At 34.6% G+C, this 25,257-nt stretch overlaps 1 protein-coding gene across 1 annotated transcript in view; it reads right to left on the bottom strand.

Annotated features, from left to right (window-relative positions):
- Positions 1–25,257, bottom strand: part of TUSC3 (tumor suppressor candidate 3) — a 135,455-nt gene that overhangs the window by 41,830 nt on the left and 68,368 nt on the right. Inside the window, exon 6 of the mRNA XM_052779978.1 lies at positions 18,156–18,245. Coding sequence (XP_052635938.1) covers positions 18,156–18,245 — 90 coding nt within the window. The remainder of the gene's footprint in view (positions 1–18,155; positions 18,246–25,257) is intronic.

Consider the following 25,257-nt stretch of genomic DNA (forward strand, 5'->3'; position numbering starts at 1 on the left):
CATTTGCCTTGATAGTACTCCCATAAATATAAGTTATTTTCAACACTATCTCTTTGCCTAAGCAGTTTAAAAGCCCCCTACTAGTGAACATCTTTTCTGTTTTTAAGTATCTATCTCCAGTGATCCATATTCTCTCAAAAGCTAATCTCAACAGCTGTCATGCACTGCAACTGCATGTATTAGCAGGACTATGTATTGCTCCCTACCAGTCCACATCTCATTTTCCCTTCCTCTTTTAATCTGGCCAACTTCAAAGGATGTGAATTAGTATATACACCATGTGAATGATGAGGGTATTCTAGTGTGACACAAAGACAGCTCTAGCACAACTGCACAGAAGACTTTTCAATCTTGCAATGTAACAACAAAAATCCACTAGTTTCTTTTTAATGACCAACTACTGAAAATCTTTATTCTTGTGACAATACTTCCAGTGTTTTCACATCTCTTGAAGTACACACACTTGAATCACTTGCAGTCAAATTTTATTCTATCATTTTATTAAATGCTGTGGACAAAGAAAGAATAACTTTGTACTTGATAGTCTTTTCACATACTCAAAGATAGATGCTATTAATGACACTACAGTTTAATGTTTATGTTGAGGTTAAGATGTAGAATGTTCCTTTTAAGTCTCTCCCTGAGACACTGTCTCCCAGGAAATACTCCTGATTTTTAGGCAGACTACCTGAAACTACCATCTTGAAGGTGTTTTAATAGCTATAAATTTGTACAGTAGCTTTTTGAAAGCTGTAAACTTTTAATATGTGTGATAACCTGCAGCAAAGAGTTCCACAGCTGTGTAACATGTAGAAACATTTGAAAAGTCACCTTCAAATTTAATTTGAATAAATTAAAAATTATTCCCTTTATGCTTCTCTCCATGTCAGTCATTATTTAATGCACCTCACTCAAATCAGCTTGTTATCATTCCTTCCACAGAAGCACTTCCATACTTTACTTTACCATGTGTCATCTCCTGAGCTCTTTCCAGACTGTATTCAAACAGTGCATGAAACACAGAATTTATAGCATTGAAAGAGTTTTTCTCTCCTAATAATTCTAAACTTTATTTGCTCTTTTGTCCACTGAGTATTTAGAGATTGTTTTGATTATGCTATTCTAACCAAAAGACCTTACTCCTGAATAGAAACAGTCTGCTGAGAGCAAATCATTTTACAGGCTTTTTACTTTTATAGGGAAAATGTATGATCTGCTTTTTCATTCACATCACTTTACAGTTGTTACCAATACAGCAATAAAATGGCAGGTAACACTCTTGCACAGGTCTTCTGCACAGAACTCCACCTATACCTCTTTGCAGCTGGCCCTTCTCTTTACCCTTCCAAATAACTTACAGCCAACAGCAAACTGTCAAGCTCTTGGAAAGGGATGAACAGTAAATAGCGATGGTCATAACATAAACCCCTGTGAAACAGCACTGATTTCCTTTCATCTTGAAAAGTGATAATTTACACCTATCAGTTCCTTATTCATTCATAAGAACTTATTAGACGTCATTCTGTAATTTCTTCAAACCTATTTGATGACAAAACTTCTGTCAGTTCAAGTGGACTGACAGCAGTAGCACTCTCATTCCTGTTGATGCCTTCAAGGAACTTCAGTAGATACATGAGGCAAGAGATAAGGCAACTAAGAACAACAAAGTCGATATGAGACAAAATTTAGTCCTCATTCTGTAAGATGAATACTATAGCCTGACCTTTCATGTATTATAAAATATATATATATTATCAGCTATGTAGCTTGCTAAAATCAGTAATACTCTGACACTGTTTTCTGTGGGGTACTTGGAAAGTAATGGGCACATAGTGAACAATCCAGACTCGATAGAATTGATCAATTTGTGAGCCAAGGATGTTTTGTAGGCAGCAGGCTTCAAGGACGCTTTGCTTGTGGACACATATTTAGCTAATGGTAGTAAGAGCATTCCAGATGCCTTTAGAAGGCCTTGAACAGAATAAACAAGAAGACAAAAAAAGAAAGATGCCAATTAGAAGAACACAGGTGCGCATTCCACGATAAAGGGAACTTGGCACAAAGAACCTCAATTCGGCAGCTTATCTTGACCAATTAGACTGAGACAAGTTTCGCATGTTTTAGTTAATACAACCAATTATGCCTTATGTTTATGCGCGTGTACAGTGTTGATATAACCAATCATTAGGTGTAACTAGGCGCGTGGACAGCTCATGCTAACCAATCTCTAATTTGCTTATGCGTGAACAGTAACTAGAATGAACATATAAACCAAGCTATCTTGGCAATAAAGTGGCATCTGCTTGATCATATTGATTGTGTGCAGTGTCCGTGACTTCCACGTCAACAGTTTTCCACTGGCAGAGTTCTTAGCACAACATCCAAAGTTGATCTAAAGGCCATTGTATGAATTCATTTGGAGTCTTATTGTCAAAAACAATGTGTTTCTTATCACCCTGTTGAGTGATGCTAACAGGGAAACAAAAATACAGACTACTTTTTGTGATACTAACAAAAAAAGGTCTAGCTTTCAGCAGAGCCATGATTTTGCCTACATACAATTCTCCAGACACTTAGCATATTTGATGATTATTGAATTTTAATTTAATTTTTAATTTTTAATTGGATTTAATTTTTAATTATTAGGTATTAAGGGCTATTTTCATACATCTGAAATACTTGAGATTGCTGGTAAAACCCCAAGCCCTGACATACTTGTCAATCTTTATTTGCTATCCTGTATATTAGAAGATCAGGGATGAGAATTTAACTCAAGTAAAACACAAATATTACTTCAGAATACCTAAATGCAGTAATGATTCAAAGACTACCTAAATCTGGTAGTGGACATAACACATAATTCTTGCAGAAATGATCTTGAATAACTGAGTTAATTGACATATGCTAACAATGACCTACAAGTCAATGCAAATAAAAATAAATCCTCTATAGCTCTCTACAGTCAGCCCTTGACTAATTTCAGTGTAAATGTTAACAAATTTGAAGTGGGACACACATAAAAGTTTAGCACAATTGTATTATCATGCAAAATTTGCACAATACTTTTGAACGCGTTGAGATTTTGTGCATTAGCTAGTCCATAGAAAAAAATAACACTGTATAAGAAATAAAAGTAACAAGCCTATAAACAGCAGTTCAAACCAATTCACACAGTCAGCAGTTAAAACACAGGGCTTGAATGCCTTATCAAAAAAAGCGTAAAAATTCATACTATGGTGATCATAAATAGCTTGTAATGGTATTTGTATATTATACAGTGTGCTAGGTTTTATTCTGTATGCTTACATTCCAGTGCTAAACTTTGAAGTTCCGACTGGCTGACAATTCAACACACATCCCAGAAAGCAATGCATATTTAATGTCAATTTCCTAAAAAGGAGGTTAAAAATATGTTTGAAAATCACTTTTTTTCCAGAAAATGCTCATAAAAATCTCTGAAAGAGACCAGAGTGGAATTTCATACTCTATCAAGACTAACAAAAACATTCAGAATTCAGTTTAAAAGTCTGACATATTTATCATTATACTAATATCTAAACTGCATTAAAAACTGCATTTTAGTACATGCAATGAGAAATTGGCTACACTATAAAAACACTGATAATAGTGTTATCTCTTCTGTTCCAGCGAATATAACCTCAAAGAGGAAGCTTCCTCTATTGACAATTCAAAGCCTTCTTGAGTATTCACATTATGACTCTGACACTTGCATGACTGATAAGAGACAAAGTCAGAAAAAGTTTGAAGGTTACTCTTTTGTCTCGCTTTAAACCGGTATTTTTAATACTGTCTAGCAACCCTTTTCTCGCAGTGTCTCTGTTGAGAAATGCACTATTTTTGGGTACATATTAAAATGCAACTTCTGTATGTTCGAAAGTGTTCTATTCCCTTTTTTTTTAGCTTGCTAAATTAAAATTGTCAGGAATAATAGAACTGACCTTTAAAATGAAAAGAGGAAACATTAAAATGAGGAAATATATACATAAACACACACCCCAACGTATTTCTTAGTTCTGTTAAAAGATTGAGCTTTTTAAAATGTTTCTGTCTAGGTTCTAAATATCAACTTGAATATGTATTTTTACTAAAATTTCAAAAGAGTTATAGAGAATTATACAAACATTAAAGGACTGGATATTGTGTTTGAAAATCATAAATAAGAGGATATAAAAATATTTGTATAGCATGACCTGTTAAATACAGGAAAACCATAGCATATTAAAATAGGAAATTATCTTCATAGCATCTTAAAAATAAATATATGACAAAAGGGGCCAGGATTCACCCACTTAAAAATATGATAGAAAATCCACACTGAAATGTTTGTTACGTACAAAGGACACAGTATATTTTAAAACTATTATTACACATTAATAGCATTTAGGTATTTAGTTACTTTTATAATTTCTCAGTTGACAAAAACTTGATTTGATAATTAAACAAAAATTGTATCAACCTTTTCTCTGTAAGACCTAAAGTAAGTCAAGATGTAAAACTGAAGAATTCATTAAAATGTTTGTGAATTTCTGTTAGCTATTAATTATATACAGACCCCTCCTATAACACATTAGTTAGAATCTCATCTCAACACCAAAATTGTTTTACAAATTTGGAATGAAAAAAGCAGTTTACCCTTTGGTAGTCATATTTTCTAAACATTCATTCAAAGAGGCACTGTCAATAGAAAATGGCAAGACTGAAGAGGAAAGACCTTCAACTTAAGTAGACTCTTCAGAAAATACATTTTCTCACCTGACATACACTCTAGCAAAGCCTTAAAAGTATAAAAGCAAAGCAGGCAGCAAAGCATTTAAATCAAGATTCTGAGGAACCTACTGAGGTTTGGTCTTTTCAAGAAATAGAGGAAAGACCAGCACTGAGCTACTAAGATAAAAACAGACATGACCCAAAGCTCTATCTAGCTGTCGTTCATATATACATATATTAGCAGGAAATAGATATACATTCATTTGACAATCCATTACCAGAATATATCCGGTAAAACATAAGACACACCTTCTCCTAGGAACAGGGGTATCAGATACAAATCTGTGATTTGAAATGTCTTCATGGAAGCAGAGCCTCCTGCTCAACATCACCGTTCATATCAGAACAAATTTCAAAATTTGACTGGAAGAATACCACCAGTACTGATGCAAAGATGCTTATGTTGAGCTGCTGAGGACTCAAGGGCTATGTTTATATTAGCAAATAGTGCATATTAATTCTCCAAACCCAATATCCATACTACACACATCTCAAGTGGTTCTACTTCACACTAAATCCTCTTTGGTCCAATGGACTGAACAAACCAGTAGCAGCTGGGAGTGTACTGGCTGAACTCCTGGAGTCCACCTTCTGACTTCATTTCATCCAGAAGGATCATAGTCCATGTGCCCTGTGTAACGTGAACTGAAGTATAGAAGGTGGGAATGAAAGTGGCATGGGCTTCAAAAGAGTACCCCTTATCTGAACTAAGCACTGGTGCGGGTGAACTCACAGAAAAATGGAAATGAGAAGATAAGCTGAGCTTCAGCAGAACATTCCAGGCTTTGGAGGAGGAGAACAAGGTCAGGAGGTAACTCAGACCCCACTCGCAGAGAATGATATTACAGAGTTCAAGAACTGAAAAGCATTCAGAAAAAGAACTCCTTGTGGTAGACTGGAGACTAATTTTCTAGACAGAATTGAAACAGATACTACTAACAGCAGACCTCAGTGATCAGTATGTGACACCTGGCAGATTCCATCCTCAGTTACTCACTAGTTCAACAAGAAGCAGTAATATTTTAGGTGCATTTTTCATAGAAAGAGGGCATTGTAAAGACACAGGAAGTCTAAAATAATTTCAGATAAAGTGACCTGAGTTGATTCAATGAGTACCAGAGTAAATTAAACTGAAAGATTAATAGTAACACATTTAAAACTTTCAATTTAAGTTTTTACATTTCAAAAGAGTTCAACTGAAAAGAAAAATTAATGAGGGAAGTCATCTACACTAGAGAAATTTGGTGAATTTAATGAGTCAGAGACTAACAGTTTAAGTTTCTTAAGCTATCTTGAATCTGTATCCCACACATCTAAAAAAAAAAAAAAAAAATAAATAAATAAGTGACCTTTCAGGGAAGGATTCCAGACCTTACTGATTAATAATCCCAAATGGAATACAGTGAACAACCAGATCTTAGAAAGAATGGAAAGAGACTGAGTAGCAAATACATTTGCCTCTTAAAAGGTCAAGCAGCTTAGCGATAAAATGAAAGTTGTCAGGAGTTAAGCTGAGGTAGCCCTGCAAATGAAATGAAAACAGATAGTTCATATTTCAGCCATTAAAATAGAGAACAAGCAAAGAAGTTAATACACAGTAAAGGGTGATAATGACCCAATTTCTGAATTCTGTTTTCAGCAATGGTTACAATGAATAAAAGGGATACACAGGTCCACAGCTGACAGAATGAATCTGTACCACATAAAAAGTTGAAGGAAAACTCAAAAAGCAGAATTCCAAAACTAGTACATAAATCTTAAAGCCTAGTAGCAATTTTATTTTTTTATGTATGTATTCTAGCCAAGTCTATCTGAGTATGTTAGTGTAAATCTATAGAACTGCACACAAAGAAACTAAACTCATTCTGGAAGGAAGGAAGTTAGATTTCAATAACATGAAATGCTTCTGAATAAATTTTGAAATAAAGAACAATTAAACGTATGAAGAAACATGAAAAATGAGAGGAAATATAGCACACTTATTCCAAAGAGACAGATACCAGATTCATCAGGCACAATCTCTTTTTAAGGTAATTAATCCTCTTGACAAAGAAAATGTGCTACTATTTATCTGGACTTTGGCAATTCATTCTATAACATGTAAAGCCAGAGAAAAATGGGTTTGGAACAAACACTATAAGCAGGTTGAATAACTGGCTCAATGGGAGACAGAATAGGCTGTTTAAAAACACATAAAGGAACTCTAGATCTTGGGACTAATTTATTAAGTTTCAAGTTGATGACTTGAGTGCAAAAAGAGGTACTAATGAATTCAGCTGATGCCAGAAAGGAACCAAAGAAAAAAACACCACTACATTACATGGGAAGAAATGAAGGTTATATACTTCAAAAGTCAGAATGATTTCCACAGATTATGTTCTCATTATCTGAAGAGAACTCAGCTAGAAAAAAAGTATTCACTATATAAGTACAGGCTGAATATGATTCATTAATGTGATCTACCTATTAAAAAATGAAGTAAAAATCAAAGTACAAAGTATCGCATCTGCAACCCACCCAACAATTAAAACAAGTTTCATTTGAATACAAAAGATGGTACAACAGCACTGTAAAACAAGTCTGGGAGCAAAATCTTAATTAAAGTCAAAGATTTTGATAAGATGCCCTTGCCCATGACTGGACAATGTACAAGGGCCCTCCCACTACTGTGTACTCTGTACTGTGCACTATGAATTAAGCATTAAAGTTATTTGCTGGATCAGAGCTATATGAAACAGTGTAGATGGTCAAATGCAAAAAAAAAAAAAAACCAACAAATTAAGGGGCAAAGAAGAAGGAAAAAAACCTCAAACCAGTATTATGCATTTGGATTGAACTTGTTAACTTGGTAGTATACTTATGTTAATAACCCAACCTTACAGTATTCTTTAACTCTCAAAGGGAATAAGTTCCACTAAAAAGAGGCTCATTTTAAAGACATTAAATATATATCAGCATACATGTGTACTAGTCACCTATACCAGCAAAATCTAGGATTCTGCGGGAAGATTTTTCTGGTTTGTTTTTTTTCCAGTTGTCCTTTTCTTTTTCAAATTGCTGTTGTGTGTTTACAAATTGCTGTTGTGTGCTATCTATTTTCAAGTTTCATTCTACCCTGTGGTATATCTGCTATCTTTTTTGGAAGGTATGTTCTTCAATTTATGCAGAAAATAATCTTCTGAGTAACAGTGGTTTGAATGTCCCTCTAATCTGTTTCTAGAATTTTTTCCTCACCTTTAAAGAGGCTTGTTTGGAGGGGTTTCAGTTGTTTGTTCTTAGGTAAATGAAGCTTTCCAATATTTTAGTAGGGTTAGGGAAACAGGAAATTAAACAAACAGGAGAAAAAAGCCAGAAGAAATACAAATTAAAGTCTATGTACTGTTTTTATTTTTCCAGTTACTCAAGGTTTGCAAAATATTTGTAGGCCTGAATTTAATATAGTGTTTTTAAGGGATGAGAGGGATACAGTGGAAAGACCACAGTAGCAAACACACTATGGTCCCTCTGTAAGCACTACCTAAAGTGGCATATACATTCACATCATATCCTTGTGGTTCTGAATTTTCCAGAGATAATTAATAATAGTACAAGTGATCAATTATTGGGATATTAAATTGCTAACAGCATGAATTTAATTCAATTTGGTTCTTAAATCGATTCTTAAAATCCATTCTTAAACCGTGCAGCTGATCCAATGCTTGCATTACTTCCACTTACTGTAACATACTTCTAGTTAAATGCACGTTCAGGTGAAGAAGCTAACATTGACAAAACTCTCCCTAATTCTTTAGTGACACACAAAAGGGCTGTGAGAACTACTATGCCCAAATATTTCTGCACATTTCCAGAGCTCAATTTTAAAGTTTTCTTTTTACACAGAAAGCATTTTAATGGCAGTATACCTACTTGTGTTCTAAAGGCAACCTATGTCTTTTTTTTCCCCATTTCCAGCATTAATAACATCTTAAATGACAGCACTGGACAAGATCAGATGGTGTTTGTTCATTCATTATACCATTCATTGAAGTGTTCTCTGTCTATAGGCAAATAAAACAACAATAATTCAAAAAACAATTTTCAGTTTAGTTCTATGACTGGTATTTAGCCACAGAGAAGACTATTGAACAATACCTGCCTTTATCTGACAGGAATTACTCAGTCTGATTAATATGAACTACAGAATTATGGGTGTGCAAAAGGCACATGAACATTTTTTTGTTTGGAATGTTTTTTAGAACAGTGATTATTAAAAAAAAAAAGTCATAGACCAAATTCTTCTTTCGTTTCATTGACCCGTATTAGAAGTGTGAAGGGCTGGTAAATGCAGACAACTTCCCTCTTCTAAACGATAATGCTAGTTTCTCTTACATAGAGCATTCTGCTATGCTAAGTGACCTCAGGACCTGTGAACGTGAAGGAAGTTATTTCATGTTTTTGTTTATTGCTCAAAACCTAGATTTGCAAGATGTTCAGTAAATAACTCTTTTTAATTTGCTCTGTACCTAAAGTTAAAGTGCTCCAGCCTTTAACAGCTTTCATATAAATATTAGTGACAGACTTTTAAGGGGAACAGTGAAAAATGTCTCCTCTTTTCAGTTCCAACATGTACAAAAGAACTACAGTCTATTTCTAATAGCACGGAAGCTTAATTCTTTAAGTACTGAATACTAAGAAAATGTGATGTACATGAAATCTGCTCCTCAACCCACTTCTGTGCAACATATTAGCTTGATGCAACATGCTTTTGAAACATTTAAAGAGCAGATCAATCTCAGTTGTGTTATGCAGAAGTAAACTCTAAGAAGGGCTCTAGACCACCTTTTCTAACCAATACATGTGGCAGTTCTGCAATGGCTTTTTAAGTGGCAGACAGGAGTGTGCTTGTCTAAAGGGTAGTGCAAAATGAAAATAATTCTTTGTTTAAAAGCTTGTGCAAACCCCACTCTTCTTGTGAACTTATTTCTCAACAATGTGGACATAAAGAGAGTTTGAATCCTGACCAGCAATCAGGGTAGAAGTTAAATTCTCTCCTCATCATCTTCCAAGGAAGACAGATGGAGCAGCTGGAAAATAGTAATTCCCTTTCAAATATTTTCAGTGACTTTTTTAATAAATATTGCTTACCACTTACATAGCCACCGCAAGACAATCAACTTAGCAATGTCTGCTTCTACATATAAGCATTGACAATGTAACAGCCACATAAGCTACCTTTATGAGAAAAATCTAATTGAACTAATATAAAAATAATTAAATAATTTGAACTTTTCACCAGAATCTTAAATTAAAAGACTATAGTTCACATATTAGAGTATATTCTAGAGAATCCCAATAGTTTAACTTGAATTTATCCTTTGGACATAACAGAACAGCAGAAAGCTTTAATATTAATAATACATGTTGTATGACATTTCTGATGACATAAGCATTATCGATTCATTGAGTATAATCTTCCAACAATTTTGAAATAGCTTTTTATATTTTCAAGATATATTGTAATGAGGAGTATTGAGAAGATGAATGTATATACATACATTCCAATTCTTTTATAATTACAACCATTGTAATAAACAGAAGTACAATACCAACCAATGAGCATTAGACAAATAAACTGTATAAATTAATCTGAGAAATGCAAAAAAATCAGGAAACAAGGGTCTTCACTTATTTAAAGATTCTCATTGTTTATTCTAAAGCTAGACCAAATTCATTTCTGCTACTAAAGCATTACTGTGCTGAAAGAAAAATGAATACATACATGTTCTTTGGATACAATTTTTTTGAACAGGTCTACTGTTATAAAAATCAGTGGTAATTTTACCACTGACTTGGGGGAAAAAAAACAAACCAAAACCCAAACAACACCGCCCCCAACCCAAACAAAAACCCTGCCAACCCAGTAGTCAACCCTTGCCTTTACGAGAGCACCTACTCTCACAATTATGCTCATATGTATAACCTTCCCAGGTAACAGTTTATTCTATTTTAATTTTAGTATAGGAATAGGTTTTGCCTATCTGAGCACACTATCTGAAGCCAAAACCAGTTCCTCAGTTACCTGGGTTCAGATTCTGTTGAATTCTTACATAAGTATGCTGCTTGGCAGCGGGGACCCCTCCCCCCCCCCAAGAATAGGGCACTTCTAAGTCTCAAAATGACAGGTACAAAGAACAGTAGTGGTAACATCATTAACCTTGTGAATGTTCATAATGCTTCAAAAGAATATGTAAGGAAAACTAATGAAAACAGGTATGTGTGCCTGTCTCTCACTGTATTATCTACAAGATCTGTGTCTCAACATATATAAAGAAATAAAAAAAGAAATTATTATGAATGATTCAAAGAACAGAAAACCAAACAAAAATAGATATCCTGCGATTTAATATCCAGGAACTCTGAGAAATATTTGATATCTAAAAGGTGGGATGTATAATATTACCCTACTGCTTTTTAGAGGCTCAGAAGAACAACCTGCATGTACAATAAAACCTTTTAGTTTACCTTTAATTTAGTCCTTATGTCTTCTTGTATTGTTTCTTCTTCCAGGAACAGCTAGTAAACATGAAAGCTTAGCCAAAGAAAGGAATTAATTGTTGGCGCCAGAGCTAGGCAAAAAACAATGTCAGAATAATTTTTGTTTCCATGAAAACATATAAAAAGCATTTTATATTGCTCAAAATATAGCAGTAGCAAATAACTGTTGCTTTGTAGATTTTAAAAAAAGTATCAAAAGTTCCTTATGTTTAATAAAAAATACCCACCATAAAAAAGAATAACCACAATAAAAAGGTATCTCTCTGAACCGGAGATTATGGGTGAATTAGTCCATGAAGGACTGCCTGAAGTACGCTGCTTCATTTACATTAACACACTCAAATGCATGTTCCTTCTCTTGACATTGTTCACAGGCATAAGAGAAATCTAATCTGTTACATTGAAATGACAGCATTAGAGCTTACTAGCAAAACTATATGGAGAGGCAAGAGCTCTCCAATGGAAAAAATGCACCAGGTCTATAACTCTAGAAGGCTCTGCAGGATAAAGAATATTTTGATACTTGTTTAGTAATTCACAAGACAATTCCCAAATGCTAAAATTTTACTTCAGCAAAAGGAACATCTGCACCTTTGTACTACAGATTATCTTTCTGCAGGAAGATGAAAGATCACAAAATAATCCATCTGAAGTAGTGAAAGACTGTGTTGTGCAATAGGGAAAATGCGGTAGAGTTCTTTCCTCTCTTCTCCCTTCCCCAATCTCTCAAAATTGTTGAAAACTTGTAAGATTTCAGAAGAAAACAGACATGCTTAAGTTGTTTAATAGCTACAGGAAGAAGGTCTGCACAGCTCTATTCAGAGAACAAAATCTATACAGAAAAAAATATCTCTGACTACTCCAGGCTTAATGTTTTCTCATTTCCAGTGTGGATATTGTAGTGATATCTTAAGAGCGCTAGTGCCACTTAAGCAAAAGTATGCTGTCAGGAGCTCTGAAAAGGTGTACTGCTAGGCTAAGTCTAATTTTATTAAAGCCAGTGTTAAATTCTATTTAAGAACTCAGCTAAATCAGCTTTTACTGAAGAGAAGGATAAAATTTACCTTGACTGTTCCTGAGGAAAATAAAAAAAAAAAAAGTATAAAAATAAATTAAAAGGTAAAATTAAAAGAATGATGTGGATGCTCAAACACTGGAACAGGCTGGGGAATGTCTAACCATGGAGACATTCAAAATTTGCTTAGACAAAGTCCTGAGCAACCTGACCAGCTTTCAGCAAGCAGCTGGACTAGATGATCTTCAGAGGTACCTTCCAATCAAAATTATTTTATTAGAGAAGGCTCTTACCTTTTAACAACTACACAACCAGTAAAGTCCAGGAAGACAGAAAAACTAGATTCCTGCTTGGCGCTCAAGCTAGGTTTAAGAAAATGGCTTTTTTTTCTACTAGTAACAGAACACCACGAACAGGTTTTTCCCTTGTGTCATTCTGTTTTTCTGTCTTAACATACATTTTTCTGTATTGCATTATGATTCTATCTTCAGACACTTCATAACTTCTTATATTTGAGGTCTCCCTGACTTCTGACATAAAAAGAGCTGTTCTGTACAAAACAGTTGTTCTTTCAAATGAAACTAAATTGCTTCTAGGAGCCCATCCACACTTAACAAAAAGCGGCGAGGAGGAGTGTTTGTTAGTTGAAAGTAGTATCAATCAATTAAAATTGGATTTCTGTTGTGACAAGCAGCAATTAAAATCTAGTGCTTTTTTTTATTTTATTGGATTTTATCATGACAGACTACTTGCTGCCTGATTACTTGTCTAAAATCCAGTTTTACTTGATGGGAACATGTTCCATCTTTACTCAGCCAAAACTACAGTACTTGCAAAACAATGGTATTATGTTGCCTTTTACAGCATATATGCTTCAAGAATTGACCATTTGAAGAATCTAGAGGTTCTAATGCCTCATCTCAGCAATCCTTCTGTCATGACCATTTTCCTACCTCCTTTGCTTCCCACAACAAAAAAGGGTACAAAATATTGCGTAAGGCTTCCCTTCTCTAATATCAAGGTAGAAACATGTTATACAGAAAGTTATTGAAATGCCAGCTACAATCACCCTTGCAATCTCAAAAATTAGGACAGATGTCTTACAGAGGTTAATAGTTTTCCCAACACTAGTTGAGATATGGGTGTTGCCCATTTGTTAATGTGCTGATCTGTTAACAGAAATAAGATTGTTTTATACTAGTTCTACATGTTACACTGCCAATTGTTAAGTTTTTTGACTAAATCAAGATAGAAGTTTAATTTAAAGGCTTGAGAAACCCTTTACTAGTTGCAGCTTCTGAGTAGACTCACTGCTTTGATAACCACAGGAAAGCTATTTCATTAAATAACAAAACATAAATAACCTACTTCTTATTTCTATCAAGCATATTAACATAAATAATTGGCTATTCCAATAAAATATTAAGAAGTATTTTCAATAGCACTATGGTTGTGATTACTGTTGACAGATGCACCAAAATATTGCTGCGGTAAAAGTGACGCCAATCTGGATATTTTATGTTAGATACTGATATAATAACCTGTATTAACTTTTTTTTGTCCAAAAGCAAGACAAATATATAATAATACATCACACAGTACAGTGACATTTGTATATACTGAAACTGCTACCAAGCAACGTGGCCACTTCAGAGAAGTCAGGCATTACAAATACAATCTTGGCAAACTGTACTTCAAACATGTTTCCAGATAGATAGAAGGCAAAAGGACAATGTATTTACTGTGACTTACTGAGCTTGAAAGGGAGAGTTATTCTTTAAAACTGTTCCAAGAAACAGTTCCATTTATTTTAATTAGACTCATATGAAAAAGTCATGTCAGAAAACACAGAATATACTTTAATAAATGACATTTTGTCCCCCTTAGTAGTAGAGGACTAATGTGAATTAAGAATCTTGATATTCTAAGTATAAATCTTTCACACAGAGCACCTTTATTTTGCATTGACAAATGCAAAAATGATACTAGAACTCAAATATATTTTTCATTTAACTTCAGAAACATACAGATTACCACATACCCATACCAGCAAGACCATTTGAAAAGTGGTATTTTAGAGACTGTTCCTGAATAAAGATCGGGGGTTATAAAACTGTGAAAGGTAAGTACAAAAAAAAAAAAAAAAAAAAAAAAAAAAAAAAAAAAAAAAGCTAAATAAACTCCATAACTGAACTAATATTTATATTTGATCTGGTATTTCAAGGGGTCTATCTAAAAGATCTGTTAAGCAGATATAAATTGCTTCCTAAGGACATAATTTGTGTTATGTAAAAAAAAAAAATCCAATTAATATAGTGGCAAATAATACCATTATCCATCTCCCAAAGCATCAGCTTATGTAGGAAAACCATCTAATATCTGACAATAAAAATATTGTATTTTCCTCTTCACACAAGAACTTTTCCAACTTCTAATAATTTCTTCTCAGAGAAGGAAAGAAAATTATGAGCTTTGGAAATCATCTTAATTCAGTATTTTAGATCAAGCTTGTCCTTTGCCTGTTCTCACTTATAGCAAACTTTCAACCATTTTAAACATGCAGTCTTGAGCATTCTGTACAATAAAAATTGTAGAATTTGTATCCAAATCCAAAAAATGGCTGCTAATCCCTGGACAGACATACATAAATGCTTTCTTAGCCATTGCTGCTATTTGATTAAAAACTGATGAAAATCTAATGAGAATTCTTTGCTATTTGGTCGATTAAATAGCAACAGAACTACCTCTGCAGGAGGCTCAAAAATGTGTAATTGCTTTCTCCATCTCTCTACTTGTCTTACCACCAGCTCTATACAGATCAAGCTCTGAATAAAAATCAGAACTCTCCCAAGACTGTTTATACACAGACACCAATGGGACGTTTAGTTTTCATTCTCAATCCTGGTAAAATAGGTACAGATTTTAGTGTCAGTCAGTAAGGGCCTAATCCTAACAAAATTATTAGGCAAAAGACGGAGAACTCGAGAAATATAACAGAAATAAAGAATGTGTCAAGATAGAAGATTAGCACCAGTTTCATCAACCTAAACTAGAACTGAAATATTGAACAATGGTACTGTGTGATTCAGCTTTCTACATAAAAATTGATACTGCTTTCATGTGGACCCAAAAACTGAAATTAGCTGATGGCCATGGGGAATAAAGGAAGTAACTGCAACAACCTCAATAAGAGAGCACATCAACTTCACAGAATAGACCCACACAGAATTACAAAAATATGGTTTAAAAGCTTCATTCAAAGAATACAATCATAGAATTAAAGTAGTTTAGGTCATCAAGCAAAGAATCACAAATGCAGTGCACAAGCCAAAAATTTTAAGAACTGGTAATGTTACTTGTACAAGATACTGGCACTAGTAAGTAGTGCTGTTCAAGCAAAGCAAACAAATGTCTTCTCATCTTTTGAAAAAATAGGAATTTAAGGAAAAGAAATGAAGTGTCATCTAAAATTATGACAAGAACAAAGCAAGTAACAGGAGATATCTGAGGCAAGGAACAGTTTATGAAGACAGAATATTATCACTTTCAAAGTCTGGTGGCATATCAGGCTTGACAGCTAGTACAGAACTGAACCACTAACTCCTATGAAACAAGAAAAGCTAAGAATTAGTAAAACTGAACCTAACAATAAACCAATTAAGCTTGGTGAGCTATTCCATGCCTTCTCTTAAAACCAGAATTTCACACGGTAAGACTGTTCACAAAGTTTCAGAGTATTACATACAAGTAATCCTTGCACAAAATTGGTACGCAAATTTGGAATTGGTACTAAATCCTAGACACTGGAAAGAAAGTCATGAGTTAAATTTCATCCAGATGTAAAGACAGTAGTTGCTGACTTAATGCAGAACAGTGTTACAGTGAATTATCATGGTTGAATAAATCTCACAGAAGTGTTAGATAAGCACTTTTATGACTTCAAATTCACAGGAACACAGATAAGTGCTAGAAAAATGAAACATGAAAATGTTCAATAGTGTTATTTGAAAAAAACCCGCAATGTAAAATAGGTAAAGTTTTACAGACTACTTATTAAGCTTCTAACACTGGTAAAAATCAGAGCTTTAAGTTACAGTTATACTGGTCAGTGATACCTTAAATAAATCAGGAACTTGGTGATCCTGCATTTTTTTAATTCTTAGAATCTGACTGTTTTACTTACTGACACAGACATAGCTCCAAGGAGATGAAAGTACTGACACATATGAACAAGGAGAGAGGTGAATCAGAGGCACAAAATAACTTACCTGAAGTCATATAATGAAGCAAAACCAGAAAAGAAGGTATGTATGTTGACTAATACAGTAGGTTAGTATCTAGAACTTAAAACCATCTTTACCATTATTTTCATTATTTAGTTTTGTATGCTAACACTCCCAACCTAGCTTTTCAGACACTCAGATAGGATATGAGTTCACACTCTGAAAACTGAGACAAGATGGCACAAATTCAGGAACAATTAAAGGGATATTTTTTAATTATTTAATATAGGGTATACTTCAGAAACAGATCTTTAAGAAGAGCAATATGTATAAAACTGGATATGGTAAAAACTAATTTGTCACAAACGGTGCTTTTTCTATGCAGTATTTCTCCTTTCTGTCACTCCGTAGGAAAGGCTCATAAATTTAATACTGCAAGGCAGTAATGAAAAACTCTAAATTTTTATAAACACAGTGTTTTACAGAGATTATTTATTACGTTATCAATTCTACTTCTGCATAACAAAGTTGACAGATGGAATCATGTCATTTTATGAATTTATGCTACATTCCTGATAAAAAGCAGATCAGTAATCACATTCAAACCATCATTTTTTTGCTACTCCAATTAAGAAGACACAAAGGGAGCTTCAAATAAATTTTTGCTTTAAGACATAAGGCAGTCTCCTTTAACTAGTGATAGTCAAAGCTGAAAATAGCTCAACAGGCCACTAGTTATGAAAAGGCTTCCTGACCACTAAGTTCACTGCCAGTTTCGGGGATTCCATCCCAATAACTTGCTTGAAAAGTGGTAAACAACAAAGAGTGGTAGAAACTAGCCAAGCTCCTCTTTACCTTCACAGTAGGCAAAGAGAGTTTCTCCTTCTGAACTCTGATGAACGTTTACTAATTTGCGAGCAGGAAGGAGCAAGTAAAAGAATTCCTTCAAAGACAGCGGTAGCAGGATATAACAGTAATTTTGGCAGTATTCAACTAGTGGTAACTTCTTAGTAAAGCTGATAAAGAATTTAAATTGAAGGAGTAAAGAGGTATAGGAAAAAGCATTCCGTAAAGTTCCATGGAAGAGTTACAGGCATGATGGAAAATGGTACAAAGCACATGAAAATATTTGCCATCTCCTTTTCTACCTAAAATGCTCAAGAAACAGGAAGATAAGAGGTTACAAGCCTCAAAGGTTTGTGTAAATGGAGCCTGAAAAGAAGAAAAAAACAAATTGCTTCTCACTTTGTGAGGAAGCAGGTTTCTGCAAAAAGACACAATATCCATTTATCTTTGGGCAGTGGAAATTGTGTGGTATGGAACATTTTATAACACATTCACTACAGCTGGGAGCCTGAGAGAGAGAATTTTTAAAAACATGGCCACTCATTTCACTGCTCAAATTAAAGATGGTAGCACTTTCTAAACATCTGAAATTCCAAAACAGACTCTGCTTGCAACTGGAGACTTAAGACTCTGACAGACTGTCATACAGTGCTACGGAACTGCAATTATTTGCAATTGTAGACTCACTATAGGAAGTGACAATCTATATAATATTTCCCCTCAAAATAAAATTAAAAGAATCAACTCACCACTTGTCCATTCTGAGGATTTTTATGTGCATACGGGGGTCCACGGATGTGATTCCACATCTGACCAGATGTCATAGCAAATACAACACACTAGAAAAAATAGAGAAACAATATACTCATTTATTTACCCGGAGGAATTGAATAGAAAACCATTCTGCTGGTGATGCTTGTTTTAGATACATAATTGTTTACCTAACCAGATACAGTATCTACCTCTATTTGATTTTTAGGATAGGGTTTTCAGATGTGTTGGTGTCATAAAATTCTTAATGACTTCTGTTAGAAAATTAGTTAGCTCAAGACAGAGATTTTCAAAATCTCACTTGAAATAATCCTGTCTTTATGTGCATTTGAAATTGCCACATTTACACATCTATATCGCAAAAAGCACTCACAGCAGTAGAAAGCATTCATTGCAAATATTCTGCAAACTAGTGTTCAAGGTTTATAAAAACTTTCATGAAATTATTTCTGCCTCTAATCCAATACAAATATTTAGCTTACCTGTTTGCTTTCAGGTGTATGAAATGATATATAAAACCATAAGAAAAAAAATACAATTATTAAAAAAAAAAGTCTGTCCCATTTTATGAAATTCTCATTGTGTGTCCTATATGACTGTGATTCATTTTAGCTATGACAAATAACAATGATTGAGTTGGTAGAAAAGTGAAATTCCCTACGGAAAGAAGTATGAAGTTAGGTTAGGGATGTATGACAACTGTAAAAACAGACATTCATTCTTGTAGAAGGTCATACTACAGAATCTACATGACAAACATCACAGTCATAGCAAGAGTCATCATGACTATCTTAAAGAGGAAAATCTAGTATCTTTTGATTACCAAATGAGAAAAACAGAAATGGAAAAGTTGGATCATCTAAGTATGTCTTCTGACTTATCAGTACAGATAATCCTTACAAAAACTCCAAGATAATTTAAGTACAGTTTTTACATATATGCTCATTTTTATTGTACATCAATATTCCCACCAGCATAGTATAGCCACAGTGATTTAAGCAGATGGATTATCAATGTAAAAATTCACACCGTGATGGTTAACTAAACCAGGGTTTACTAAAACCCTTTAAAGGGTTTTCTTTAAAGAATGTTTAGTAACACATTCATGAATTAAACGTAAGCTAGTGTAGCTTTGTAACCCCATAAATGCAGCATTGACGCCTCTAGCAATATGAACTGAACAAACTTTGCAAGGCCTTAGGACTGAATCTTGTCAGGCTTTATCCAAATCTGTCTTGGCTTTCCTGGATTATTTTTTTTTTAACCTCTTTAGCTGAAACAGCGATTTTTCCGAAGACCAGGTGGCTATGCCTAGTTTACATTACTTGTGCTTATCTTTGTATGGCATAATCATTTTTTTTTCTACTCTATTTAGGACGAAATAATTAGGACCCACATACTGATGTAGTATAGGCATGGGATGACAGCAGAGACGACAAAACTGGAAATACAGGATGCAGTGTACCAGTACGGAATTGTAAGAAAGGGGGCACAGGATTATGCTGGAGACCCCAAGCTTCTAAATATTATGCCAATGGTGAATTAAAGAAACACAGACATGGGAGCTGGTCAAAACCAGTTTTAGGGGTAACAAAGAGAATAAAGGACAAGCATCCAACGTATGCAAGACAATCTCCATTTACCCAGTAAATTTTGATATAAAATGTAGTTGCAGGTCAGTGAAGGAAGCACAAAGGGTAAAAGTAGCTCCAAGTGAACCCTAGAGCAAGGAGGAAGAAAGCCGCAGCATCATACTCCTCCCAGCAAAGAACCTGGAATGCTGACAACTCACCATAGCACCCCCTTGCCCCAAACCAAAGCCAATGAATGATCTCAAGACCAGAGAGAAACAGTAGAAGAGTAACCATGACATCAGAGAAAGGGAAAGATACTAGAAAGTGTGTGCGTAACAATTTTAATTGTATTGTTATTACTGAGACTTTTTGCCCTTGTAATAGAAAGAAAAAGAAAATAATGAAAAAATACTTCTTCAGATCCAGTTTAATGATAATTCTTTGTCGCAGTGTTAAGATTTCAATTACACTAAGAACAGATTCTTGGCTTTAAATATAAGGTGTGTTTCATTTTCCCCTTAACAGGATTTGGAATGTAACAGTATAATAATTAATATGGCAGATGAAAGCATACTGGTAGTTATTATTAGCAAATGGATTATGTTTTAATTAATAATATGAAAAAACTGAAGAAAGTATATGCTTCCATTACTGGAAAAGGGTAACATAGTTATTTCTATACCTTGCAAATTGTTTCAGAAGATAAATTTATACTGCAATTTTGGTGATGAATCACACAGGAGGTAGCTTATGTGAAAGTACAAATGTGTAGAAACTGAAAATGTGGGTAAAAAAAGTGAGGTGAAAGAGATATTTTGAAAGGCCAAAAGTTAGCTGAAAGGTAAAACACTGAAAGAGAACAGATGCATAGAGTACACAAACTGTGGCACTCTGAAAGAGAGTTTTCTATGAAAGTAATTTTACTCATTCTTAAGTTACTGTATTTAATTTACATTCTCTAGGGCCAAATCAGCTTCCATATGGAACAATTAAAAAAACCCACTCCAGTTTATATACAAGTCATATACTTTATAACAGATAAATCTCTCAAATTCCTGAGATCTTCAATATTTGCCAATACAAATACACTGTCTCACAACATGGTAACACCTAACCAAAAAATATCTAGGAGACACAATAGTGGGGAGAAACAAATTCCAACTATTAATATTATTGAAAAGGAAAGAGTTAACAGTATGGTTGTTTATCCTGAAGGCATCTTTCATACTCCTCCAGTTCAGACTGTTAGTGACCATGAAAACTAATTTAGTACACCACATCCTGGATCTGCCATGATTTCCTTCCACCATGCACCTCTTTACTGTGTATTTCCAAATGACCTTTTGGGGAGCCAAAAAACATTCTCCAGCTTCTCCCTTGTCCTCTTTCACTCTTCATCTATTTTAAGTATCCTAAGAAGAGGGCATTTCCACCATATCCCTTAAGCAAGTATTTGGTATGCTACAGATTGCACTTGACATTCAAGTTCATTTTGCTGTGTTCTATATTCTCCTATTACGATCATCCAGGTAAAAATAACATTGGAAACTACAGACTTCTACTGTTTGTAAAATACACCTGAAATACACACCATTATTTGTACATTTGTACATAGATGCATGCGTCTATGATACATCACACTGATACACAATGCTTACCATTCCAAACCCCGTAGTTTTCATAGGAACCCATGCTTTGGGATCCAGAATTTCCAAAACACCTAGTCCACTCACCATTACTGTGACTTGGTGTTTCCCAGGATAAAACTTCACCAAATTAATTCCTATGAATGAGCAACTTGTAACATGTGATTAATGTCTTCATATTTACCTTACGGGTTTATATTGTATTTATTTTAATGGAAAAATTAATATGCAGAGGAATGGCCCCTTTCTGCAGTTTTCTTGAATCTTGTCAAAGTACAAAGGATGAGAACTGGAGAACAGGAGAAGATTCAAGCCAAGGCACCTTTCTCTGAGCACTTAGAAAGATTTTCAACTCCACTTATCCAGAGTAGAGTCTGTATTCAGCAGTTCTACAGAGAGGAGTACCACGGACACCCCTTTCATCCACCTGCTCCCTTCTTTCTCCTCATCACACTGCAAGAACAACACTTTAACTACTGAATGCCACCTGAATTATCAGGGGAGTTCAGGGTTTAGCTATTTTAAGAGCTTCCAGATTTAGGTAGCTTATTCTGCATTTAAATGATAAAAGCAGAGTAGATCTACATTATTGGCTGGTGTAGTATAGAAAGGGAAGGAACAATGATTTGCTACAACACATTATGGTTCCAGGACCAAATGTCCACAGGATGTCTTTAGCAGCAATGAAGTTCACACCTACTACCAGTCCTAGGTGAGTACGCTGTATGTGTAGACAGGACTGCTCAAGGACCTTGTTAACAACTTGCAAGTGGTGCTTTCTTGATAGCTTCACAGCACATGACTTTAGCCTTAGTTTCCCTGAGGGAAACTGCTTTGAGCTCACCCGTGGCACACTCGTGTGTGTACCACAAGGCTCCTAAGAGCAGACACAAGGTAAATAAGCACGAGGAGTCCCACCAGGACATAGAATTGCTAGCAAGACACAACTTTACAGGTACGTGGGCAGAATTTCTCGACTGTTCTTGGTCTTGCAAGATTTGTCAAATGATTCGGGTTTAATATATCACGTTCTCAAAGGCGTAAGTTTTGTTTAACACTATCTCCCAGTTTATTAAACAAAATTACTAGAGACTTAAAAAGCCATTTGGCATGCCTTTTGAAGTGAAGCTTCCTACGAGCAGATACTATACAAAGCAGATCATTGGATTTCTCTCTGCTAGTTTAGACCCCAGAACATGGCAAATACTTTGTAACATAAGAAAAATAATGACATTCTAGATTCATTTATGAATATAGTTAAATTCAAGCACAGTTTCAAAAAAAGGGGAGACATAGGCAGCCAGTTCTGTACTTAATTTCCATGCTGTTCTATATATGTAAGTTTTAGCCATTTCACAATTACTGTTTTATAGAAATTTAATCCTTTCTATCCAGTTTAATTTTGCTTTTGTACTCAACAAAGGCTACAGCACTGCAAGATCTGTACTCAATTTCTAAATAACGATCCATTACTTATTACTATCTCTAATAAGAGATACACAATTCAAGGACAGGGAGTATAACACAAGCAAAGAGAATGTTTTTCTGTATCTTTAAAAGGTACTGTGCATCTCTAAAACCTTGAACTATGGAAAGAAAAGGAAATTAATAACCTGCATTTATTGCTGTTCTTTTGAGATGTCTATCTACTCATGTAGAGAAGCATGACTTTTTCTACCTGCATCTTTGAATAAAACACATTATTTTTTTATCCTCATTCCCAGAAGGGGGTAAAGAAGCCACTAGTAGCCATGATACCTTTCAAGCTCTTTTGGAGCAATAACTGATGATGAATGTACTGTACAGTGTAGGTACTGTAGAGTGTATCAGCACAGAACACATTTCTCATAACCATTAACTGTTAAGACAACAGTAAACACATGCTTTGTCTCCTCATTCAAGTGACTTGACATATTCTGCCCAATAGAGTCAACTCCTAGGCAGCTGCCTTCTAATCTGAGCACAGACTTTGCTTTCCCAGATTCCACAAGTATACAAGCAAGTCTGAAATATACACATAAAATAAAACTGAAAATTACCTGCAGAAAACCACAGTGGCAGCCTGCTAAAGAAAATGCTTTAAAAAGCCCCCTAGTAGCCCACATCCTAGCCAACCGAACAGATAAACTCTCAGCACCAGTACTGTTGTCTAAAATGTAGCAATTCCTTATATAAAATGTTAGAAATTTGCCCAGTTTATACCATCTGACCTTTTATTCTCTCTGCTTAAGAAATGAAGAGTCTTGACAAAATCTGAATTGCTTCTTGTTATCAGTATGAAAGGACAGGACTTTGCAAAAATCTAAGGACTGAAGTCCTTCCTCATCTTTGTGCTAGCATGTCAGAGGGAAAAATATCCGTAGATGAACAGTAGGATTTGAATTAAAGTCTAAAATAATCTAGGGGATAAATTTTGGATGTGATCTCAAAAGACATCTTTTGGGATATTATGTACTGCGACTCAGTCATCCTGGTTTGCCATTCTAAAAGTCTTCTGGGTAATGTTGCAAGTGAAAATGCCTAAGGCATGCAAGATACCACCAGAATCTGCAGTGCTTCAATGAAGGGATGAAACTGCTAATAGCATTGCTGTTGCACAGTCTAATGTTGAGGACAAAACCAATCCAACAGTCTTGTGTGAACTGGCATTGGAATCAACATGTGAGATGAAAGCTCTGGTCTTGCTTCTGAAAGTCCATCAAAACCATTAGATGGATCACTAAAACCTGCATTCCTTAATATTCTCCTAAAACAGTGCTGGAAATACTACCTACGAGACAACTTTTTGGTATCAATGGAGATATCAAATAAAAATTCAGTCAACATTTCTGGGATCCTCTGTTCTCCTGCTAGTAAAAACAGCAGAGGCACTTTATGCTGCAATTTTTTTTCTAATTTTTAGGAACAGATCATTCAATCAGGCAGAGAGGCACTGTCCATTTTTCATTTAAATAAAAATATCCAACATTTGGGAGCAAAAAAGCTCTTCAAAACAAACTAAGAAGCTCTGAAAAAACAAGGAAAAGAAAACAAGAGACTTGACTGTTTGCAATGACACAGTTTTCAGTTACTGAATTCCAGGATATCTATGAAAGAGTTTCAGCTGAAATGAAAAATATTATTTTCCATATGGTTAATGAATGCTGGCTACCTAGCAGTACACCTCCCCCAAAACAATCAAAACCCAAAACTGTACCTTTTAGAAGAAAGCTCCTGTGCTTTCTCAGTACTGCAACATCCGTAAAAAGAACTGCCAATAAGGAACAAAAGAATTGCCAATACTCCTGTCAAAAACATGGGCTTCCTGTAGTTTTTATGCATCTTGCCAGGCTTTCCCTGTTTAATTTACTTTTTAAAGTTCAAAAAGGAAAAAATATTCATGAAGAATATAATTCTTTAAAATTAAGTATTTATTAGTTATTTATACCCTTCATAAAAGCATTTTATTAGGCATGACTCGTTCCCCTCAACTAGACACCATCTTCTCCATTTTTCCTTTTAATGAGCTTTTATGAAAAAAGAAGCTCTAAGTTTTACTGGTAGAAAAAAGGACCATGTAAGAATCATAACTACACAATACCTTAGAATGAAAATATATTAATATATAATTAATGTTATATATATAAATATTTATTAATATATTAATGATTGTCCATTTTCTTCTATGGATCTTGACATATTCTAGTCATTTTACAGAACTGAGGTCATCTGTGCAAAACCCTGCAATCTGCAGTCCCTGCTGATTCCACCAAAAAGAACTTAGAACATTAACTTGTATGTCCATGTAGATCTGAATAAAATCAAAAGGACTTCTGGTAACTGCACGATCTTTGCTAAAACATCATTTTGCAGTATGGGGC

Source organism: Harpia harpyja, chromosome 2 (assembly GCF_026419915.1).
Source record: "Harpia harpyja isolate bHarHar1 chromosome 2, bHarHar1 primary haplotype, whole genome shotgun sequence".
Classification (NCBI taxonomy): Eukaryota; Metazoa; Chordata; class Aves; order Accipitriformes; family Accipitridae; genus Harpia; species Harpia harpyja.